The following is a 22208-nucleotide window of genomic DNA, read 5'->3' on the forward strand; positions in this document are numbered from 1 at the left end:
CCTTGGCTAGCCATGGGCAGCACAGTGGTTAGCATAGTTGCTTCACAGCTCCAGGATCCCAGGTTCGATTCCTGGCTTGGGTCACTGTCTGTGTGGAGTCTGCACGTTCTCCCCTTGTCTGCATGGGTTTCGTCCGGGTGCTCCGGTTTCCTCCCACAGTCCAAAGATGTGCAAGTTAGGTGGATTGGCCATGCTAAATTGCCATCAGTGTCCAAAAAGGTTGGGTGGAGTTACTGGGATAGGTTGGAAGTGTGGGTTTAAGTTGGGTGCTCTTTCCAAGGGCCGGTGCAGATTCGATGGGCTGAATGGCCTCCTTCTGCACTGTAAATTCTATGATATACAGTTCTTTAACATTAACACTGTGGAGGCGGAATATACTCAATTTAGCTTTAGTGGGATGTCACATGAGATGCCATGTCCTTTCGTAGTCCATCACCCTTCTAACATTTTCATTCTGAATCTGGTCTAGAGTACATAAGGACAGAGCCTCGGTGGTATAAGGTCATCAGCATGGATGATTCTGCAGGTCATGGTTGCTGACAAGTCATTTGTATATATGTTGAACAAGATTGGAGTTAGCACTGAGCTTTGTGGTAGTCTGTAAGCCTGTCGTCTCCATGCATTTCTCCCTTGCCACAAGGCAGTCCTGACCTGTACTGCAACAGCACTTTTAAAAGCTGGATTGAACATCTCTTTTTCAGTAGGTTGGGAGGAGACCCGTGTGTAGCATAGGCACTGGCATGGATCAGATCAGCATGGCATGTGTTGAACTGTAAATACTTTTATGATGGTTGCACATATAAAGTGTCTTTGACAGGATTTTCCCTCTGTAAGCACCAAGTTGTTGTTGATTTTGAATAGTGTAACCTCTGTGACCTAGTTAAAAAACACAACCAAAGAAGGAAGCAAATTTGTGGCTGAGAATGATCAAACTTAGCTCGAGTAGGAAGTGAAACTGTGTCAGGCGATGTGAGGTAAAACATTGTTTAAAAAAAAAACACATTCTCGTTTGATCAATATTAGATTAGAACTGGTCTTAAATGAAAATGAAGTTAGATCGACCATGGAAATCCAATTAAAAGAGCTAGTCTTTAATAATTGTCTGTGTTACATATACTTCTGGCTTACTATCTCGCTACAAACTCTTAATTTCCTCACCTTGACCATCCCGTGCAAGTGTGATATGCGTTGAAGAAGTGGGACTTTAGATTGGACACACGTTTTGAATCTTTGTTCTTTAAGATTTTAATTTTAGGCGTTGTTTGTGGGAGTCGTCTAAGTAATTGCACAGCATTTATAAGAGAATGAAACCAAGGAAGAAAAATTCTATTGGACATAGTATAAAACTACTGTGTGTTGCTAGGAAGGCAGGTAACAGTAAAAATAAAGGTAGATATGAACAGCAGTGGGGTTTGGAATTATTGGATATGCAGCAAGAGAAAAGAATGATGTGGAAGATAAGGGTGCTCAATGGATCCTGTCTGAAGCTGATCCTATTGTGGAATACAAGGGTAGGAGAAAGAGATTGTTCCTAAAGTATAAAATAGTGGACAGCATGATGGACCAAGATGCATGTAAATGAGGTGAAAGTGATTAGAAAATGGTGAAGATCTAAAATTGAAAATTTGAGAAAAGTTACGGGCATATTAAATATCAAACTTTCGTTAAATATACTTGGAGATTACACTAAATTGCACAGAGGAGAGTATTCAAATAATGGGAAAATGCAAGCAAAATGAAGGGGTGTGAATAAATTGGGAAGGTAGTGAATCTGACAAAGGCATCATTTTAAATTCATTTGTGGGTTCTGGATGTCACTGTTATCACCCATCCTTGATTTTCCTTGAGAAGGTGGCGGTGAGCATGGAACTGCTGGAAGCCATGTGGTGTAGGCCCACACACACTGCTGTGGAAAAAAGTTCCAGGATTTTGACCTAGCAACAGTGATGGAACGACAGTATAGTTCCAACTCATGCTGGTGTTCGCTTGGAGAGGAGCTTGCAGTTGGTGTTCCCATGAATCTGCTGCCCTTGCCCTTCAATATGGTAGAGGTCATTGATTTGGAAACTGCTGTCGAAGGAGTCTTGGTGAGTTGCTGTAGTGCATCTTCTATATGGTACACACTACTTTGTCCTGGATGGTGATGTTCTTGGATTCAAGTGGAGAGTATTCCATCGCACTCCTCACTTGTGCTTTGTAGATGCTGGACAGGTTTTGCAGAAACAGGAGGGAATAATCTAATAACAACCTTTATTAGTGTCACAAGTAGGTTCACATTACCACTGCACTGAAGTTACTGTGTAAAGCCCCTAATTGCCACACTCTGGCACCTGTTTCGGTAATGTTGCTCATTGAGTTCTCTCTTTAATTGGCTCTGTCTATGGCGGTTAATATGGTCGCCTTCCTTAATTCTAATCACGTTTGCTCAAGAGTCTCCAGGTATCTTTTTGATACCGCCACAAGGTTCAAAACCGAAATCTGATCAAAGACTCGATACACCAGTTAGTAATTTTGAAATCAATGCTCATTTATTTACACACACAGTCAATTATACTCATGCACAAACTCTACCAACTAAACTATCACTACTACTAAAGCCTATTCTTAGCTTTGGGTGCCCACTCAGTCAGAGGAACAATGGCCGTTTTCCGGTTCTGCGGCTGCTGGGGTCGAGCTGGTACGGAATAGTAGCTAGGAGCGTCTATCTCGTAGTGTGCGTTGACTTTGGACTTAAATTTTCTGGTGCAGCTGCTAGGCAGACCTCTCGTCGCTGAGAGCCAAGGTCAAGAAGAGCGATTCTCTCTTGGGGGCTTCTTATACCCAAAGGGGACTTCGCGTGCTTTTGGGCGGTCCTTGAACTTGGTCCCAATTAATTGGACCATATCCTGATCATTGGTATCGATATCCTCCAATAAAGGGGTGGCTGCCCTGATTGCGGGGCCTAGGTGACCGTTGGCCTGCTTTGTTCTAGTCTCCTCAGGCGCCGGGGTGTCTGCTTTGATACCGTTTACCTAAATGTTTCTCTTTTGTCCCGGGAGATGGCTCATTAGTATGCTAATGGTTTTGCAGTATCGGCCTTGTCTGGGAGCTGCAAACTCCAATCAACAGACAAACCTTGCACCTGCTTGCTTTTTCAGCATTGTCCATTTTTCCCTTCATTCTCTGCAAGTGTCCATTTTGTAATTGGGACGTGGCCACACCAGGTGGCTACAGTACACTGAGGGAGAATTCAAAATGTCCAATTCACCTAACAAGCACGTCAGCACGTCTTTCGGGACTTGTGGGAGGAAACCGGAGCACCCGAAGGAAACCCACGCAGACACGGAGAGAACGTGCAGACTCCACACAGACAGTGACCCAAATCGGCAATCGAATCGGGGTCCCTGGTGCTGTGAAGCAACAGTGCTAACCACTGTGCTATCATGCTGTTACTCGCCACAGAATTCCCAGCTTTTGACCTACTCTTGTAACCAGTGTTTATGTGGCTACTCCAGTTCAGTTTCTCGCCAATGGTAACTCCCAGTTAGTGGGGGATTTAGCGATGGAAATTCCATTGAATGTGCAGGGGTGATCATTTAGAGATAGTCGTTACCTGGTATTTGTGTGGTATGAATATTACTTGCCACTTTTCTGCCCAACTTGAATGAAGACCAGGACTTGTTACAAATGGACACACTGCTGCAATATCTGAGGAGCTGTGAATGGTGCTGAACATTGTGCAATCATCAGCGAACATCCTAATTTCTGACCTTATAATGCAAGAAAGGTCATTGATTAAGCAGCTGAAGCTGTTTGAGCCTTCGACACTACTCTGAGGAACTCCTGCAATGATGTCCTGGGACTGGTATGTTTGACCTCCAACAGCCACAACCATCTTCGCTTGTGGTAGGTATGATGGGGACAAATGCTTAATAAGATTAGGTAAGAAATGAAAAGTAGGAAAGTAAATTGAACTAGTTTATCTCCTATGATCACATGAATAGTAGAGACCAATGGCACTTTTCAGATCAAACAGTGTGCAAGGGCAGGGCAATTAAATTGCACCAAGACAGTAGGAAAAGAGGAATAGCTGATTCAATGGCGGCGGGGGGGGAGAGAAGCAAAGGGAAAGAACTTTGCCGTGGAGTTGAATTTTTGCATTGACACAGAGGAGTTGCTACCCAATAACCTTTGCCACTGGTGGTCAATAGAGAGTACAAGTTTTGCTTTAGAAAGTTGGTGGTGGTGTAATTGGTGCTGAGTATTTCCTGCCTGTATGGGGAAAATTGTGAGCTCTTTTGGTTTTCTGCCTCGTGGGACAGCAGAAAGATTGGTGTGTTTGCATTAGCAGAGCTTGAGCTCTGTTTAGCTTTTTTTTTGTCCTGCCTGTTATCAGTGAATTTAGACTAGAGAACAAAGCTTCATTGATGGTTTTGGCATGGTGTGTTTTGTGCTTTTATGTTGGCTTTTATGCTGTGCTGACACTTTGTTTTTGAAATGTTGCAGCTAGTGAGATATTGTTTGAGAGCATCAATTTGAAAAATTTTAGCCAGGTGCTTTGTAAGAGTTGGAGTTAATTATTCACCTTAAAAGTAACATTTATGTAAAAATAATGTTTGCCTTTTTTATCTGCAACAACATAGACGCAGTTTCAAATATTAAGCTAGTCCACAGTGACCCTAGCTGGTAAAAGCATGTAGTTGCAATCATGAATTTTATGTCAACCTTCGTTGATCAGAAATATATTATTAGGACTGTTATGAAAGATGAAGTGGTGCCCCATTGTTTTCCGATCATGTAATGTTAAAGTTTGCAGCATTGTTTACAGGTGCAGTATCTGATGAAGTTGAGATCATCTACTCTTTTTTATATACAATCAGTAGTTCGAAGACCGAACATAAGATGGGGAAGGGGCTCATTGTGGGTGGCTCACTGAGACCAGAAGGAGTGTAATGGGTGAAGAAGCAAATTGTTCTTGGAATTTGTATACAAAGACAGGTTCCCCTACCAGGGTCCCCGAACAGGTGCCGGAGTATGGCCACTAGGGGCTTTTCACAGTAACTTGTGACAATAAGCGATTATTATTATTGTTGTTGTTGGAGAACCTGATGGTTCTTTACAATCTGAGTTTTTAACGTTTGATTAAATATACAACCAGTTAATAGTCAGCTGCCCCTTGGATTTAACTGTGAAGGTTTGATTCCTGGAATCTAGCTTAAAAGTCATAGACATAGACATAGAACAGTACAGCACAGAACAGGCCCTTCGGCCCGCGATGTTGTGCCGAGCAATGATCACCCTACTTAAACCCACATACCCGTAACCCAACAATCCCCCCATTAACCTTACACTATGGGCAATTTATCATGGCCAATCCACCTAACCCGCACATCTTTGGACTGTGGGAGGAAACCGGAGCACCCGGAGGAAACCCACGCACACACGGGGAGGACGTGCAGACTCCACACAGACAGTGACCCAGCCGGGAATCGAACCTGGGACCCTGGAGCTGTGAAGCATTGATGCTAACCACCATGCTACCGTGAGTCCAAAATGAAAGGCCCCTATGTTGCTGAAGTTTGTATATTTCTCGTTGCACAGACAATTTTTGTGGTCCAACTTTTCTACATAACACTTTATCATATACAAGATGATGAATGGTACAGATAAAGTAGATATGGTGTGGATGACTTCCTCTTGTCGGGAGTTCTAGAACGAGAGATCATAGTCTTAGGAGAAGAGGTAGCAAAATTAAAACAGCTCAGAAACTACTTCTCCCAAAGGGTTGCGAATCTGTGGAATTCACTGCCCCAGAGTTCGGTGGATGCTGGGACATTGAGTAAATTTAAGGAATTAGATAGATTTTTAATTGGCAATGGGTCGAAGGGTTATGGAGAACAGGCAGGATGGTGGAGTTTAAATAATTTTTTAAAAAAAATAAATTTTTTTTATTAAGGTTTTCACAAAATACAAACAACAAAACAACCATAGTAAAAACCAAAGAACAACAACCAACCCCCCCCCCAAGCAACTACAAAAGCAAAAAAAAGCAAACAACAAAAAGGAAAGAGATAACACCTGCCACACCCACCAAACCCATGTACACAATTCTCCCTCCCACCAAACCAGCAGCAACCCTGGTTGCTGATGCTGCCGGCCTATTCCCCTACCGTTCTGCTAGGAAGTCCAGGAAAGGCTGCCACCGCCTAAGGAACCCTTGCACCGACCCTCTCAGGGCGAATTTCACCCTCTCCAACTTGATGAACCCCGCCATGTCATTGATCCAGGCCTCCACGCTTGGGGGCCTTGCACCCTTCCACTGAAGCAAAATCCTACCACGGACGCAAAGGCCAGAACACTGGCCTCTTTCGCCTCCCGCACTCCCGGCTCCGCTGCTACCCCAAATATCGCGAGTCCCCAGCCTGGCTCAACCCTGGATCCTACCACCCTCGACACCGTGCTTGCTACCCCCTTCCAAAAGTCCCCCAACGCTGGGCATGCCCAGAACATATGGGCATGGTTCGCTGGGCTCCCCGAGCACCTAGCACACCTGTCTTCGCCCCCGAGGAACCTGCTCATCCTCGTCCCGGTCATATGAGCCCTATGTAGCACCTTGAACTGTATGAGGCTAAGCCTCGCACAAGAAGAGGAGAAATTCACCCTTTCCAGGGCATCTGCCCACGTCCCCTCCTCAATCTCCTCACCCAGCTTCTCTTCCCATTTACCCTTCAGCTCCTCCACCGAGACCTCGTCTACCTCCTGCATTACGTGGTATACGTCCGAAATCATCCCTCCTCCAACCCACACCCCCGAGAGCACCCTGTCCCGTACCCCACATGGGGGCAACAGAGGAAACCCCTCCACCTGCCGCCTGGCAAACGCCCTAACCTGCATGTACCTAAACATGTTCCCCGGGGGGAGCCCAAACTTCCCCTCTAACTCACCCAGGCTCGCGAACCTCCCATCCACAAACAGGTCCCTCAACCTCCTAATCCCTACCTTGTGCCAGCCCAGAAACCCAACATCGATGCTCCCTGGAACCAACCGGTGGTTCCCCGTATCGGGGACTCCATCGAACTCCCCCCTATGCCGTCTCCATTGCCCCCAAATTTTGAGGGTAGCCGCCACCACCGGACTCGTGGTAAACCTCGTTGGAGGATGCGGCAACGGCGCCGTTACCAGCGCCTCCAGGCACGTGTCCACACAGGACGCCATCTCCATCCCCTTCCATGCTGCCCTTCCCCGTCCATTACCCACTTAAGCACCATCGCTGCGTTGGCAGCCCAGTAGTACCCACAGAGGTTGGGCAGCGCCAGCCCCCCCCCCCCCCCCCCAATCCCTGCCCGCTCCAAAAACACCCTTCTCACCCTTGGAGTCCCATGCGCCCATACAAATCCCGTAATACTCCTGTTAACTCTCCTAAAAAAGGCCTTCGGGATAAGGATGGGAAGGCACTGGAACAGGAACAGAAACCTCGGGAGCACCGTCATCTTGACGGACTGCACCCTACCCGCCAGCGACAGCGGTAACATATCCCACCTTTTAAACTCCTCCTCTATTTGCTCCACCAACCTTGTGAGGTTAAGTTTGTGCAGGGCCTCCTAGCCACCTGGACTCCCAGGTACCTAAAGCTCCTCCCTGCCTGCTTCAGTGGGAGCCTACCAATCCCCTCCTCCTGATCCCCTGGGTGCACAACGAACAGCTCGCTCTTACCCAGGTTGAGTTTATACCCAGAAAAGTCCCCAAATTCGCTGAGAATCCTCATCACCTCCGGCATTCCTCCCACCGGGTCCGCCACATACAGCAACAGGTCGTCCGCGTAAAGCGACACTCGATGCTCCTCCCCACCCCGCACCAGGCCCCTCCAGTTCCCCGACTCCCTCAACGCCATGGCCAGGGGCTCAATTGCCAACGCAAAGTGCAAGGGGGACAGGGGACACCCCTGTCTCGTCCCCCGGTGCAGCCGAAATTACTCCGACCTCTTCCTATTCGGGGCTACACTCGCTATCGGGGCCTCATAAAGCAGCCTCACCCAACGGACAAACCCCTGCCCAAGCCCCAACCTTTCCAACACCTCCCACAGATACCCCCACTCAACCCTATCAAAGGCCTTCTCCGCGTCTAATGCCACCACTATCGCCGCCTCCGCTTCCACAGCCGGCATCATAATTTTTTTTATTTTTTTTTTTAATTATAAATTTAGAGTACCCAATTATTTTTTCCAATTAAGGGGCAATTTAGAGTGTTCAATCTACCTATCCTGTACATCTTTGGGTTGTGGGGGTGAAACCCACGCAGACACGGGGAGAATGTGCAAACTCCACACAGACAGTGACCCAGGGCCGGGATTCGAACCCGGGTCCTCAGCGCCGTAGGCAGCAATGCTAACCACTGTGCCACCGTGCTGCCCTGCCGGCATCATAATGACATTCAGAAGCCTTCGTTTGTTGGTATTCAACTGCCTTCCCTTTACAAACCCCGTCTGGTCCTCGTGAATGACCCCCGGCACACAATCCTCTATCCTTATAGCTAAGATCTTTGCCAACAGCTTGGCGTCTAGATGTAGCAGCGAAATCGGCCTATATGACCCGCACTGCAGGGGGTCCTTGTTCCGCTTAAGGATCAAGGAAATCAGCGCCCGTGACATAGTTGGAGGCAAAGCACCCCCCTCCCTTGCCTCGTTAAAGGTCCGAACCAACAGGGGAACCAACAGGTCCGCATACATTTTATAAAATTGGGCCGGAAACCCATCCGGTCCCGGCGCCTTCCCCGACTGCATGTTCCCTATAAGAAGGCTTATGTTAGGATGAGACATGAAGGCTCAGTTAGGGCACTTGAGAGTTACAAGTTAGCCAGGAAGGACCTAAAGGGAGAGTTAAGAAGAGCGAGGAGAGGACACGAAAAGTCGTTGGTGGATAGGATCAAGGAAAACCCTAAGGCTTTCTATAGGTATATCAGGAACAAAAGAATGACTAGAGTAAGATTAGGGCCAATCAAGGATAGTAGTGAAAAGTTGTGTGTGGAATCAGAGGAGATAGGGGAAGTGTTAAATGGATATTTTTCGTCAGTGTTTACACTGGAGAAAGACAATGTTGTCAAGGAGAATACTCGGGTACAGTCGACCAGGCTAGATGGGATCGAGGTTCACAAGGAGGAGGTGTTAGCAATTTTGGAAAGTGTAAAAATAGATAAGTCCCCTGTGCCAGATGGGATTTATCCTAGGATTCTCTGGGAAGCCAGGGAGGAGATTGCAGAGCCTTTGTCCTTAATCTTTATGTCGTCTTTGTCGACAGGAATAGTGCCGGAAGACTGGAGGATAGCAAATGTTGTCCCCTTGTTCAAGAAGGGGAGTAGAGACAACCCTGGTAATTATAGACCTGTGAGCCTTACTTCGGTTGTGGGTAAAATGTTGGAAAAGGTTATAAGAGATAGGGTTTATAATCATCTTGAAAAGAACAAGTTGATTAGTGATACTCAACACGGTTTTGTGAAGGGTAGGTCATGCCTCACAAACATTATTGAGATTTTTGAGAAGGTGACCAAACAGGTGGATGAGGGTAAAGCGGTTGATGTGGTGTACATGGATTTCAGTAAAGCGTTTGATAAGGTTCCCCACGGTAGGCTATTGCAGAAAATACGGAAGTATGGGATTGAAGGTGATTTAGCGGGTTTGGATCAGTAATTGGCTAGCTGAAAGAAGACAGAGGGCGGTGGTTGATGGCAAATGTTCATCCTGGAGTTCAGTTACTAGTGGTGTACCGCAAGGATCTGTTTTGGGGCCACTGCTGTTTGTCATTTTTATAAATGACCTGGAAGAGGGTGTAGAAGGATGGGTTAGTAAATTTGCAGATGACACGAAGGTCGGTGGAGTTGTGGATAGTGCTGAAGGATGTTATAGGATACAGAGGTACATAGATAAGCTGCAGAGCTGGGCTGAGAGGTGGCAGATGGAGTTTAATGCGGAAAAGTGTGAGGTGGTTCACTTTGGAAGGAGTAACAGGAATGCAGAGTACTGGGCTAATGGCAAGATTCTTGGTAGTGTAGATGAACAGAGAGATCTCGGCATCCAGGTACATAAATCCCTGAAAGTTGCCACCCAGGTTAATAACCATCACATACCTCCCGCCACTATCAGCCACCACATTTGACGCCTCAAACGACACCCTCTTTCTCACCAGGATCGCGACTCCACGATTCTTCTCATCCAGTCCTGAATGAAATACTTGGCCCACCCATCCCTTCCTCAGTCGAACCTGGGTCAGTAGACCCCCCCCCCACCCCCCCTACCACCAAGGCTAGGACCCCTCCTAGCCGCACCCCCCCTCCATAGCACTCCCGTGAGCCAGCTAATTTCTGCTGACCCCTGCGACTCCCGCCACACCTCCAACCCCTCCCCACGTGGGGCTACTCCTCCTCCTCCGTACCCATCAGCAGGCCCCCCCCCCTCTTGCGTGGGAAAATAAAAACCAGCAAAGGCCCGTGCTTCTCAGCCCCGACCCCACCCCCATCACCGCGCAGCGTGGGAAACCAGAGGAAAGCCCGCGCTTTCGCCCTGCCCAACCCCGCCTCCTCTAGGGCAACTCCCATTGCCGGTCCCCACCACCAGCTCCCCGCACTCCCAGTTTACATCCCTGCCCGAACCCGTCCACCAGACCCATACAAAAAGACATCGCCCCACCCACCCTAAAGCCAATACACATCCTGCATGAAACAGAGAACCCCCCCTCCAAAAAAAATAGACACAGTTACATTTACATACAAAACCCCCATCCCTGACCCTCAGTTTGAGTCCAAATTCTCGGCCTACACAAAGGCAACTCAAAATAATGGTGACGGTCCTTGTAGGTGACCCACAGATGCGCCGGCTGCAACATGCCAAACTTCACACTCTGTGGAGCACCGCCTTCGTCCGGTTGTACCTGGCCCTCCGCTTAGCCACCTCCGCACTCCAGTCCTGGCAGATCCGCACCGCTCCGCTCCTCCTTGGCCCACCGAAGCACGCACTCCCGGTCAACGAACCGGTGAAACCTCACCAGCACCGCCCGCAGCGGCTTATTCGGCTTGGGCCTCCTGGCCAGTATTCTGTGGGCCCCCTCCAGCTCCAGGGGCCCCTGGAAGGACCCAGCTCCCATCAGCGAGTTCAACAAAACGACCACATAGGCCGCCAGGTCCGACCCCTCCAGCCCCACCGTGAGGCCCAGGATCCGTAAATTTTTCCGCCTCGACCGGTTGTCCATCTCCTGAAACCGCTCCTGCCACTTTTTATGGAGCGCCTCGTGCATCTCCACCTTCCCCGCGAGGGCCGCGGCCTCATCCTCCCTTTCGGAGGCCTGCTGCTGCAGCTCCCGAATTGTGGCCCCCTGGGCTGTCTGAGTCTCCAGCAGCTTACCGGTGGTAGTCTTCAGCGACTCCAGCAGCTCCACCTTAAGCTCCTGAAAGCAGCGCCGAAGAGTCTCCTGCTGCTCCTGCGCCCACTGCCTCCACTCCTCGAGGGCTCCGCCGGCCACCATTTTGTTTTCCTTCCCCCGCTTTTCCAGAGGCGCTGCCACCGCTTTTCTGCTCGCCCCACTCCTGGTCCGGACCATAGAACCCTGGGGATCTACTGCGGACCCCTTCCCACGTCGGGAATCGTCGATAAAGCACCGCTGGGGGCCCTGAAAAGAGCCCCAAAGTCCGTTTCTAGCGGAAGCTGCCGAAAGTGCGGCTTAGCTCCGCATAGCCACAACCGGAAGTCGGTGGTGGAGTTAAGACCAGGATGAGATAAGCCATGATCGAATGTCAGAGCAGACTTGATGGGCCAAATGGCCTAATTCTGCTTCTATATCTTATGAACTATCATGATTTTTCCGTTTGGGTTTTTTATTACGAAAATTATATATGTTGTTTATATATCACCTTTGTAGAAAAAAGCCTGTGACATTTCATCGAGACAAAGAGATACCAAGCTAAAGAAGCAGACATTGGGGGTAACTAAAAGTTGGTGAAAGAAAATGCTTATAAGGAGGATTTTAAAGGAGAAGAGCAAAAATGTAGAGACATTGGGATTTAGGAAGAGAATTTCAAAATATGGAGCCTAAACATCTTAAGACACATCTGCCAGTGGGGAATGATGCACAAGGAGCTGGAGTCAAAGGGGTGGAGAGTTCCCTGATGGGCATTGTAAAACAAAATATTCCAACATCATAGGTACAGTTAATGTGACGGTGAAAATTTCAAATTTGATGAATTGGAGAACTAGGAGCTGATTGTAGGTCAGCAAAGACTTGGATGTTGAAAAAGCAGGATTGTGATGAGCAGTGGATTTTTGGCTGAGCTGATCTTGATGGAGATACAAGGCTGTTCAGAAGACCATTGGTAAAATTTGATCTGGCAGTGAAAAAGGCTTGAATGATTTCAGTGGCAAGACTAGGTCAAACTGATGTTACGAAATGAGGTAATCGGTGGTTGTCTTGTAGGGGATCGGAAGGACACCAGGTTTGAAATTCAAATTACAGTTGAAAACTATGTCATAAGGGTGGCATGGTGGCGTAATTGTTAGCACTGCTGCCTCATGGCGCCGAGGACTCGAGTTCGATTCTGGTTGCACCGAGACAGTGGAAGAGTCAACAGAGCTTTTAAAAAAATATTTTTATCCTCCTTTTGCACATTTTCTCCCAAATTTACACCCACCAACAATAAACAATAATCAGTAACGAATCAGAGTCAACAGAGTTAATGATGAGTTTGACATGATATCATCAACATACATGTGAAAATCACAAATTATATCACCAATGGTATGTAGACATGGAAGCCCAATTATATTTTCCAGTTTTGTTGTTTGAAAAAATAAACCAATTTTATTTTGTTTTGTGGGCAAGGGTGGAATTGAGGAATTCAAATAATTGTCTGGTTGAAGGACTAAGGCCTATACAGACAGCGCCCCACTTTGTTGGATTTTCAGTGATTTTATATGTGCCATGAACTTTTTGTCAACGGTGTCCTATTCTGATCTTAATGACACAATGAGATTTAAAATGTATAAGACTTGGTAATGTAGGAGAGGGGTTGTTAGTCATTAATAGCTAATGTGATGAGGCAAAAACATTTCTATAAGTTGTCAGAATTTAAGACTGTCTGATACTAGTACTGTAACCATAGGTCGTGTGAAACTTTTTCAAAATTATAATTACAGGATCAGTAAATTATGATTGTCATTCATGTTTCATGAATGGGATTCCTGAATATTTGTTACTGCTTGTGAATGTATTTTGTGATTGTGCCCATGTTTGTGAAGGCTATAAATCATTGGCCTTGATCCCCCAAGTGAACAGTGATTCAACTCCTGATCTCATTAAAGCCTTGGTTCAAACATGGGCAGAAAAGCTTAATTGCAGAGGTGAAGTGAGAGTAACTGCCCTTGACAACAAGGTAGCATTTGACCCATTATGGCATTGAGAAGCACTAGCACAACTGGAGTCAATGGGGGGGGGGGAGGGGAGGGGAGGGGGGGGGGGGGGGGGGGGGGGGGGGGCTCCGCTGGTTGAAGTCCTACCTGCTACAACGGTGGTGGTGGTCCTTGGAGGTCAGTTTCTCCCTGTGTCTGTGGGTTTCGTCCAGGTGTTTCGGTTTCTTCCCACAGTCTGAAGATGTGCAAGTTAGGTGGCCATGCTAAATTGCAGCTTAGTGTACAGGGATGTGTAGGTTAGGTGGGGTTATGGACATAGGGTGTTCACAATCTAGAAGGCACAAATCAGGACGGTGATGGAATATTCTTCACTTGCCTTTATGAATGCAGCTCCAACAACAATCAAGAAGTTCAACATCCAGGACAAAGCCTGCTTGATCAAGAGCCCTTCCATAAATATACACTCCCTTCACTGACGCACAGTGGCAGCAGTGTGTACCATCTACAAGATACGCTGCAGGGACTCGCCCATATAGCTCCATCAACAGCACATACTAAATCCATAACCGTTACCATATAGAAGGACAAGGGCAGCAGACAAATGGGAACACCACTACCAGAAAGTTCCCCTCCAGATCACCCACCATCCGAACTTGGAAACCTATCGCCGTTGCATCCCTGTCACTGACTCCTTCCCTAATACAGTAGTCCCCCGTTATACCGTGCTCCGCAAAATACCGCGGTTCGCGATATACCGCGGGGGGGCTTATGGACCCCAACTGTCAGTTGTGTCAATTTCAGCGGCCGGCTGATTGTTTCAGTGAGAGAGCAGCTTCCCTCTCCGGATCAAAGTGAGCCGGCCGCTGAAATTGACACTGCCCGCTGCTCTCTCCCTCCAATCCAACTTTTAAGTTTTAATGTTTCTGATTGGAGGGAGAGAGCAGCCGGCAGTGTCAATTTCAGCGGCCGGCTCACTTTGATCCGGAGAGGGAAGCTGCTCTCTCACTGAAGCAATCAGCCGGCCGCTGAAATTGACGCTACCCACTGCGCTCTCCCTCCAATCAGTACCCCAGCAGCCACAGTACCCCAGCAGCCACAGCCTGTACCCCAGCAGCCACAGCCTGTACCCCAGCAGCCACAGCCTGTACCCCAGCAGCCACAGCTTGTACCCCAGCAGCCACAGCCTGTACCCCAGCAGCCACGGCCTGAACCCCAGCAGCCACAGTACCCCAGCAGCCACAGCCTGAAGCGCAGCAGCCACGGCCTGTACCCCAGGTACAGAGGGGAGGGGCGATGTGAGACAATGCTGGTCTTGCAGAGGCCCGTATGACCTCCTCCTGTGTTCTCTGCTCTCTCCCTCCAATCAGCCGGCAGTGTCAATTTCAGCGGCCAGCTCACTTTGATCCGGAGAGGGAAGCTGCTCTCTCACTGAAACAATCAGCCGGCCACTGAAATTGACACTGCCGGCTGCTCTCTCCCTCCAATCAGAAACATTAAAACTTAAAAGTTGGATTGGAGGGAGAGAGCAGCGGGCAGTGTCAATTTCAGCGGCCGGCTGATTGTTTCAGTGAGAGAGCAGCTTCCCTCTCCGGATCAAAGTGAGCCGGCCGCTGAAATTGACACTGTTTTAATTAGATCCACGATGGGGGTTTTAAATTTATTTAAAAATCTATGCTAGCGCTTCCCATTGTGAGTCTACGGGGGTCTGACCTCTCCCCCCGCCCCCCGTAGACTCTCAATGGGAAGCGCTAGCATAGATTTTTAAATAAATTTAAAACCCCCATCGTGGATATCCGCGGCTCGGTTGCTGTCTTGGACCCCAACACCCGCATTATAAAGGGGGACTACTGTAGCACAGTCAGTGTATCTGCACCACACGGACTTTTATGTGGTTGAAGAAAGCAGTTCACCACCACCTTCCCAAGGGCAATTAGGGATGGGCAATGAATGTTGGCCTCGCCAGCGATGCCCACATCCAGTAAGTAAATGTTTTTAAATTGCCACTGCCGTTTTCTTGGATGCAGTGTTGTCAGTCAATCGCATTTGTATGTTGTAGCTCCAGGTCAAATTATGGTACAGCAGTACCCCCTTGTGACCTGAACTGGATGTTCTTATCTACTTGTGCATATGTATTTCTTCAAAAGTGGAGCAAGCAAACAATTGATATGATTACGTTTTATATGAATCATGAAGCTCCTTTATTTCACAGAGCTTGAGCTTAAAGATCCACAATTGTGAACAGATTCATGTATCAATCAATATAACTTCTTTGTATAAAAGCATACAATATGAACACCATGCATCTTTGCATTAATAGGTTGTCTTCTTTGATTTTAACAGAATAATTACACTGCATTTTGGCCTTTAACCTAGTTTCCTGCAGTTCCTCGTTTCCTCGCCTGACTATCAATGCAGAATCTAACAGTTTAGCTTGGTAATAATCCCTGTTGAGTCAAACTGAATAGAACTTGCAGTAATAGTTGTGAACATTTAATAAAATATTAAGCCACCTTTTACCATCCCTAGCAATCTGCTTAGACACCCCCATCTGACTCTAATGTATAACCCTAGCCTTGTGCTCCTTTGAAAGAAATAAGACTGGTTTCCTGGTCCTGAAATTGTAGACAGCTGGGGGTGGTGGTGGGAAGCTAAAATAAGATGGAACACTACACTGAAAATTCTCTACACAGCATTGTCCTTCGCAAACATTGCTTTAAAAATTGAACTTGCGCACCGTAACATCACAAAATGACTAGCATTCTAAGGGAGTTTGCAATGTAGCATTTACAGTTTAATTCCTGATCTTCTGGTCTTAAATATATTAAAACCTTAGCTTAGACTAATTGTTACCATGGTGCATTTGGTAGTGTTTTGCCTGACTCAGTTGTGTGTTGAAGCCCCACTCCAGGACTTCTGCATGTAACATAGACTGACTCTGCATTATGGGAGATGGCCTCTGCTTTTCAGATGGTGATTAAATATATCATGGTGCTACTTGAAGAGAAAGCCATTTTTTCCCCGTGTCCTAACATTCATCTTTCCACAAGATTGAAAGTCATTCAGTCCATCTTCATCCATCTGTGATGATTCCTTAAAAAAAAAAACTCATTTCAACATTCAATTTGTCTCTGATGAATTCAGGGTTTTTGCATACATTGTTGCTTGCTCATTTCTGTTGAAGAAAAATTCCTGTTATTAGCCCTAAATTCCTTTTCCTAGCTTGAGCAGCATTATCGTATCCTATTTTGTACATACTTTGCATCTTAATTTTGAGTAATATTCCAGCCTTACCATTTATTTTCTTGTAACTAGTACACCACTCTAAAATTGCCCCCAAAAGTCATCTTTCTAGGCTGCAAGCGCCATGGGCGCGATTCTCCGCTGCCCACGACGGGTCGGAGAATAGCGGGAGGGCCTTCCCGACATTTTTCCCGACCTCCCGCTATTCTCTCTCCCCCCCCCCCCCCCTCCAACCACGGCCGCCCCACGACACGAATCGCTGCTCGCCGTTTTTTACGGCGAACAGCGATTCTCCCCTGGCCGATGGGCCGAGTTCCCAGGCCTTTACGGCCGTTTTCACGAACGCAAACACACCTGCTCTCACTGTTCGTGAAAACGGCCGCAAAGTGCCGTCCCGGACAACCATGGCTGCGATTGGCACGGCAGCACCACGGCTGTGCCAAGGGTGGCTTGGGCCCGCGATCGGTGGGCACCGATCGCGGGCAGCGGGTCCGATACCCACGCACTCTTTGTTCCTCCGCCGCCCTGCAGGATCAGTCCGCGGGGCGGCTGAGGGGCATGACGGCCCGCACATGCTCGGGTTTGACGCATATGCGTGATGACGTCATCGTGCGCGTCAGCCGCCGTGACGCTTGGCGCGCGGGCTTAGCGACGGTCGCTAAGCCCGCGATGCCGTGCTTCACGGGGCCGCGCTGCTAGCCCCGCCCGGGGGGGAGAATCTGGTCCCGGGAGGGGACGCAGAGGCTGCCGTGAAACACGGCCAGTTTCACGGCAGCCTTTACGACTCTCCGCATTTGCGGAGAATCGCGTCCCAAGTTTCTCCAGTTTTTTCATGTCATTCAAGACATTTGATATTTGCACTACCTCTCGGGCTTGTAGGGAAAGGGCAGGAAAGTGGATGTGAGCAATGTCAGATCAACCATGATCATATTAAATTGCGGTGCAGGCTCGAGGGGCCGAACGGCCTACTCCTGTTCCTATGTCGTATGATCTCACCTACACATGATCATATCAGACTTCTGTGACTTGTATTTTGTGCTCTAGCTGTTGCCTTAACATCGAACATGCTTAGTCTCTCATTTACTCAAGTTCCTTAGCCAAGCTGGAGCAAAAAGAAGACTACTTCAACAACATTCATGGAGGATGCATTTTTTCTTTGTGTAACACTTGCATTACATTTCGTTGTTTCACCTTGCATATTTTATCCAACTCATTTTGCAATAATTGGGTGGCTCCTGTGACTCAGCTGCTTCTTATAGTTTGTGAACATTGGGAAATTTGACAATTTACACTATTTTTGAAATCATATTTTATGCAAACGACAAACAGTCCCAACGCTTGAGTCCAGAGATATCTCTGTCAGTATTGCCCTGACATATTACCTTTGAATTACCTTGTTTTGACCTGCCATCTATTTTTTTTTAACCAGTACTGCTTAACCTGAACATTGCCTATGTTGTTAACTAGAAACTCTTGGTATGGAACTTTAATTCTATATTAACAGCATTATAAGGCTTTCTATAGTCCACTTATATTGATGATTCAGAGTTTTCAAAGAGGTCATCAGGCAGTATCTTGCCTTTCTAAACCCATGCTGCTTCTTAGTGTTTTTTTTGTGCAGATAATTCCATTATTTTACAGAGAATTGATGGGGCCTGAATCTATTCTGCCCACTTTTCAAATATGGGTGCTAGCTAGCCCATTAATTTTCTGACGCTGCTGCAGTATCCAGAAATTCCGGCCTAATGATGTAGCTACCCAAGAATCTCTGCCTTTTTTAAACTCTCTCATTCATCACTTCGGCATTAATATTGTCTGTTTTTGACGACTTGTCTTGAACCTTTTAAGGCTGTTCAGAATTTTCGTACAGCTAAGACGAAAGTTGATGCTTTTATCTCTGGATGCAGAGGGCATGTTGCTGATGAATTCCCATGTGACTAATTGGAGAAAATAGTTGGACACCATCTTTTCTGATCTCTTAATGTCCTGAGAACTTTTATTATTTCTCCTGATCGTCGTTTTCAAGTGTTGCTCCAGTTTATTGTATTTATCCCAGTGAACCATTTCCCTTTGCCTCTCCTTGTAGGATTTGTAGCAACATCTTTATTTTACTTCAGGTTCATTAAATGATTGATGAAATTTGTTTATTCTGAGCTTGTAGGTATTCAGCATGTATTTAACCTGCATGTTCAGAATGATTCCTTTTTCAAATGTTCCATTTGTCCGTTGAAGATTAGATGGCCTTCCATTTAATTTGTTTGTGGGTCCTTATGGTGTTCACCCACATTACAGTATTGTATACCAATGAATAATTGGTTGTGAAACACGTGAGACATTGCATAAATGAAAATCTGCAATTTGTTCATCATTTTTTAAAGGTGCTTATTTTTTAAATTGCCAACGTTCTGACAGCATGATAGCATTACCTATATTTTCTAATATTGTTATTTTTTTCAGGCCAAGGTTATCGGAAATGAAAATAACAGCAAAGGTGGCTATCATACTCCTACTGCTTCAAGTCCAAGTGCAGAGGAAAAGCTTCCACAGGACAATGCACCTTTCTGAACAAGAGCTGTTCTCTTCATACGTGACTCACTGAATCCCAAATCTACACAAATTGAATTTAGTGCTGTTGCAACCATCCCGTTAATGTACATATGGTTATTTGATGCCCATTTGGTGCAAAGTACATTACTGCTGATCTGGAAATCTGATAACCATTTTGTAACAAAAATATTGACCGTCAGAATTCTACCAAATTTGAGAGATCGTCAAATTATCTTTATAAAGCTGTTGTCACTGTTTGAAAACCTAGCATTGACTACCTTAAAACCTCAGTTTCAACAGGGTAGCAAGTACTTGGTACACTACTATTAACTCTGATTCATATCATACTAGCCTTACTTTGTGCTTTTAATGCCACTTTTATATGTATGGGCCAACTCTGGGATATAAGTGGATAGAATTTCCAGTACTATTTAAGCTTGTATAGGATGATTATGTGCCACAACATACATCATTTCAAGAGTGCTTATTTGGACAGGGATTACTTCTGCTTCTGTTGCACATCCAGCAGCTTTAAATATGTATGGTTAGTACATTTGTTAGTGACTGAAGCAAGCTGAGTTTTCTTTTTAAAAAATAAAGCCAAAATACTAGCTATTTATAAGCTATGGTTTATATCCAGTGGGCTATGAGGAATATAAATGTGAAATTTTGGTGGGTTTTACTGGAATTAAACAATGTGGGTTTTAGTTTAGAAATGTTTTGATGCATTATGGATAATTATCTGACCGTTTCTATTTTCAAACAATAGGTGGGGGTTGTTCTGTTCCATGTATGCCAGGATATAATTGTACATTTCCCTTTCTATCACTAGAATGCTCACAATTAAACATTGGCTATTAAAGCATTCCAAAAGAATAAGTGTTGTTTTTTCCCCACTTCCCACCCTGACTGACCACTAAACCAAATCCCTTTCCTTCTCCACCTGCTCTCCCCACTGCCCCCTTTTGGAATTTAATCTTCTGAATGGACAATGCTTCCAAAATATTAAAATCTTAGAAATTTCACTGACAACTGGAAGCCTATACTGACAATTCCATGTTTTTTTTGAGTATCAAGTGAGTGGATCATGTCGGGGATAGGTAAGCATTGGTGCAGATTTGATGGGCTGAATGGTCTGTTTCCATTCTGTAACATATGATTCTGCCTATATACGCACACAATGACAGTGCAAATACACATTTTAACTGGCTGGTCTCTATTAAAGAGCAGCAGAATTTACTGGTGCTGTATAACTGCATGATTAAGCACCCAGTATGTAATTGGTGTTTGCTTTTTGCTTTCACTTTTCTCATTCTCAAAAATACAAAGAAGCAATAGAAGGTATAACAAACTATTTAACTGTGAGCTTAATATTTTTAATGTTAAAATGGTGTTAATTTTCAAGTTCTGCACCATTGCAATTTTAGAAAATAATAAATAAAGGAAGCATAATTCTCAAAAAATCTTCTCACTGGGCATAACTTTCTCTCAACCCCTCCCCCTGCCCTCAACATGAACTTAGTCCAAGATGGCTGCTAGCAGTCAGCTCATTTGGGAGCTCCTATCTGCTGCCCTCCATTGCTCTTTCACCCCCTAAATCTCCTCCTTTTGTTTCAAACTCCCTGATCTATCTGGGTGCATTTTTTCCCAAACGTCAAATTAATTGTTCATTTAAATGGCCCCCGTTTGTTCAAATCCCTACCATGACTGTGAGATCGGTAAAGATTTAGAAAAGGCCTGTTCGTGGATCTTCTCTCAAATTTGACTTCAAATTCCTGGAATTCTCTGGACACCAAGACCACGTTTCTGTGCTGGGCCAAGTTGGAATAAACTGTAAAATTGCTTGTGTTTGATCTGTGAGCAGTGAAATAGATGGAAAACTCCAGGTCTTGCCTCAAACTTGGCTTCATATTCTTTGACTTAGCTTGACATCGAGAAGATTATTCAGCTCTGGGCTACACTGTAAGACGTAAGTTTTGTCTCAGATTTGCTCTTTCACAATATTTAAATTAACTTTGAATTAACCTTTCCCACCACTGCTGTGACAGAGACTTCAGGCTGAGCCTGTGACTGTCTACTGATTGTTTTTTTTTCTGCTCCTGGTAAAGAAATCACTTGCTGTCGTCACACACCTCTCTGTCTCTAATCTTCACCAGCCCCACAATCCTCCCAAGGTGTGTGTTCATCTAATTTTGGCTCTGAGCATCCCCGATTTGAATCACCATTGATGGCTGTGCCTTCTGTTGCTTCGGCCCTAAGCTCTGACTGGCCTTCCTGCACCTTTCCACCTCTGTACCTCAACTTTCCTGTGACATTCCTTCTAATCTACCCCTTTGACCAAGTTTTTGATCATTTAACCTAATTGCCTTGTGTGGTTCGATAACAAATTTTGATAATGCTCTTATGGTGATGCCACAGGATGGTTTCTACAATGTAATGCACATCGTCATAATCATTTCCTGTAGATTTTTGAGATGGTTTCAAACATGAAGTTTAGTTGTGCAGAGGAATTTGTAAATCTAGTCAGCAGCACCGATGGCATTCTCCAGTTACAATGTATGTTTGCGCAAAAGAAAGGAACATTTCCAAGGTATTCAATGCATTGATGTGAAAACCCACTTGGCCAATGGAAGGATACCCATCCTTTTATATCAACTCCTATTATGGAATCTAATTATAATAAATGTTTTTGCCTCTTTCAATTTGCTCAATTGCTTATTCCAGCAGTTTCAAATTCCAACAATTTCTAATTCTGATGTTTTTTTTCCCTTGATATGGATTCTCAATTAACTTTTCGCTCTTTGATTGTAAATGGTATAATATCTTTTAGAAAGTCATTATCATGACTGCGTAAAGTCACCCGAGTTAAGAATTTGAGTTTTTATGTAGCCCTTTTTATTGTATTCATTTTTAAAAATAAATTTAAAGTACACGATTATTTTTTTCCAATTAAGGGGCAATTTAACGTGGCTATTCCATCTACCCTGCACATTTTTGTGTTGTTGGGGGGGGGGGGGGCAACCCACACACACTCCACACACACTCCACACAGACA

The 22208-nt window shown here is 45.8% G+C and overlaps 1 protein-coding gene across 11 annotated transcripts in view; it reads left to right on the forward strand.

Moving 5' to 3' along the window:
• LOC119969567 (tumor protein D54-like) overlaps positions 1-20029 on the forward strand; it is a 101508-nt gene extending 81479 nt beyond the window's left edge. For all 11 annotated transcript variants that reach the window (XM_038803341.1, XM_038803338.1, XM_038803339.1 and 8 more), the window contains one exon: positions 19064-20029. In XM_038803341.1, coding sequence (XP_038659269.1) covers positions 19064-19171 — 108 coding nt within the window. In that variant the 3' untranslated portion in view covers positions 19172-20029. The remainder of the gene's footprint in view (positions 1-19063) is intronic.
• Positions 20030-22208: the final 2179 nt, after the last annotated feature.

Source organism: Scyliorhinus canicula, chromosome 7, assembly GCF_902713615.1.
Source record: "Scyliorhinus canicula chromosome 7, sScyCan1.1, whole genome shotgun sequence".
Lineage (NCBI taxonomy): Eukaryota > Metazoa > Chordata > Chondrichthyes > Carcharhiniformes > Scyliorhinidae > Scyliorhinus > Scyliorhinus canicula.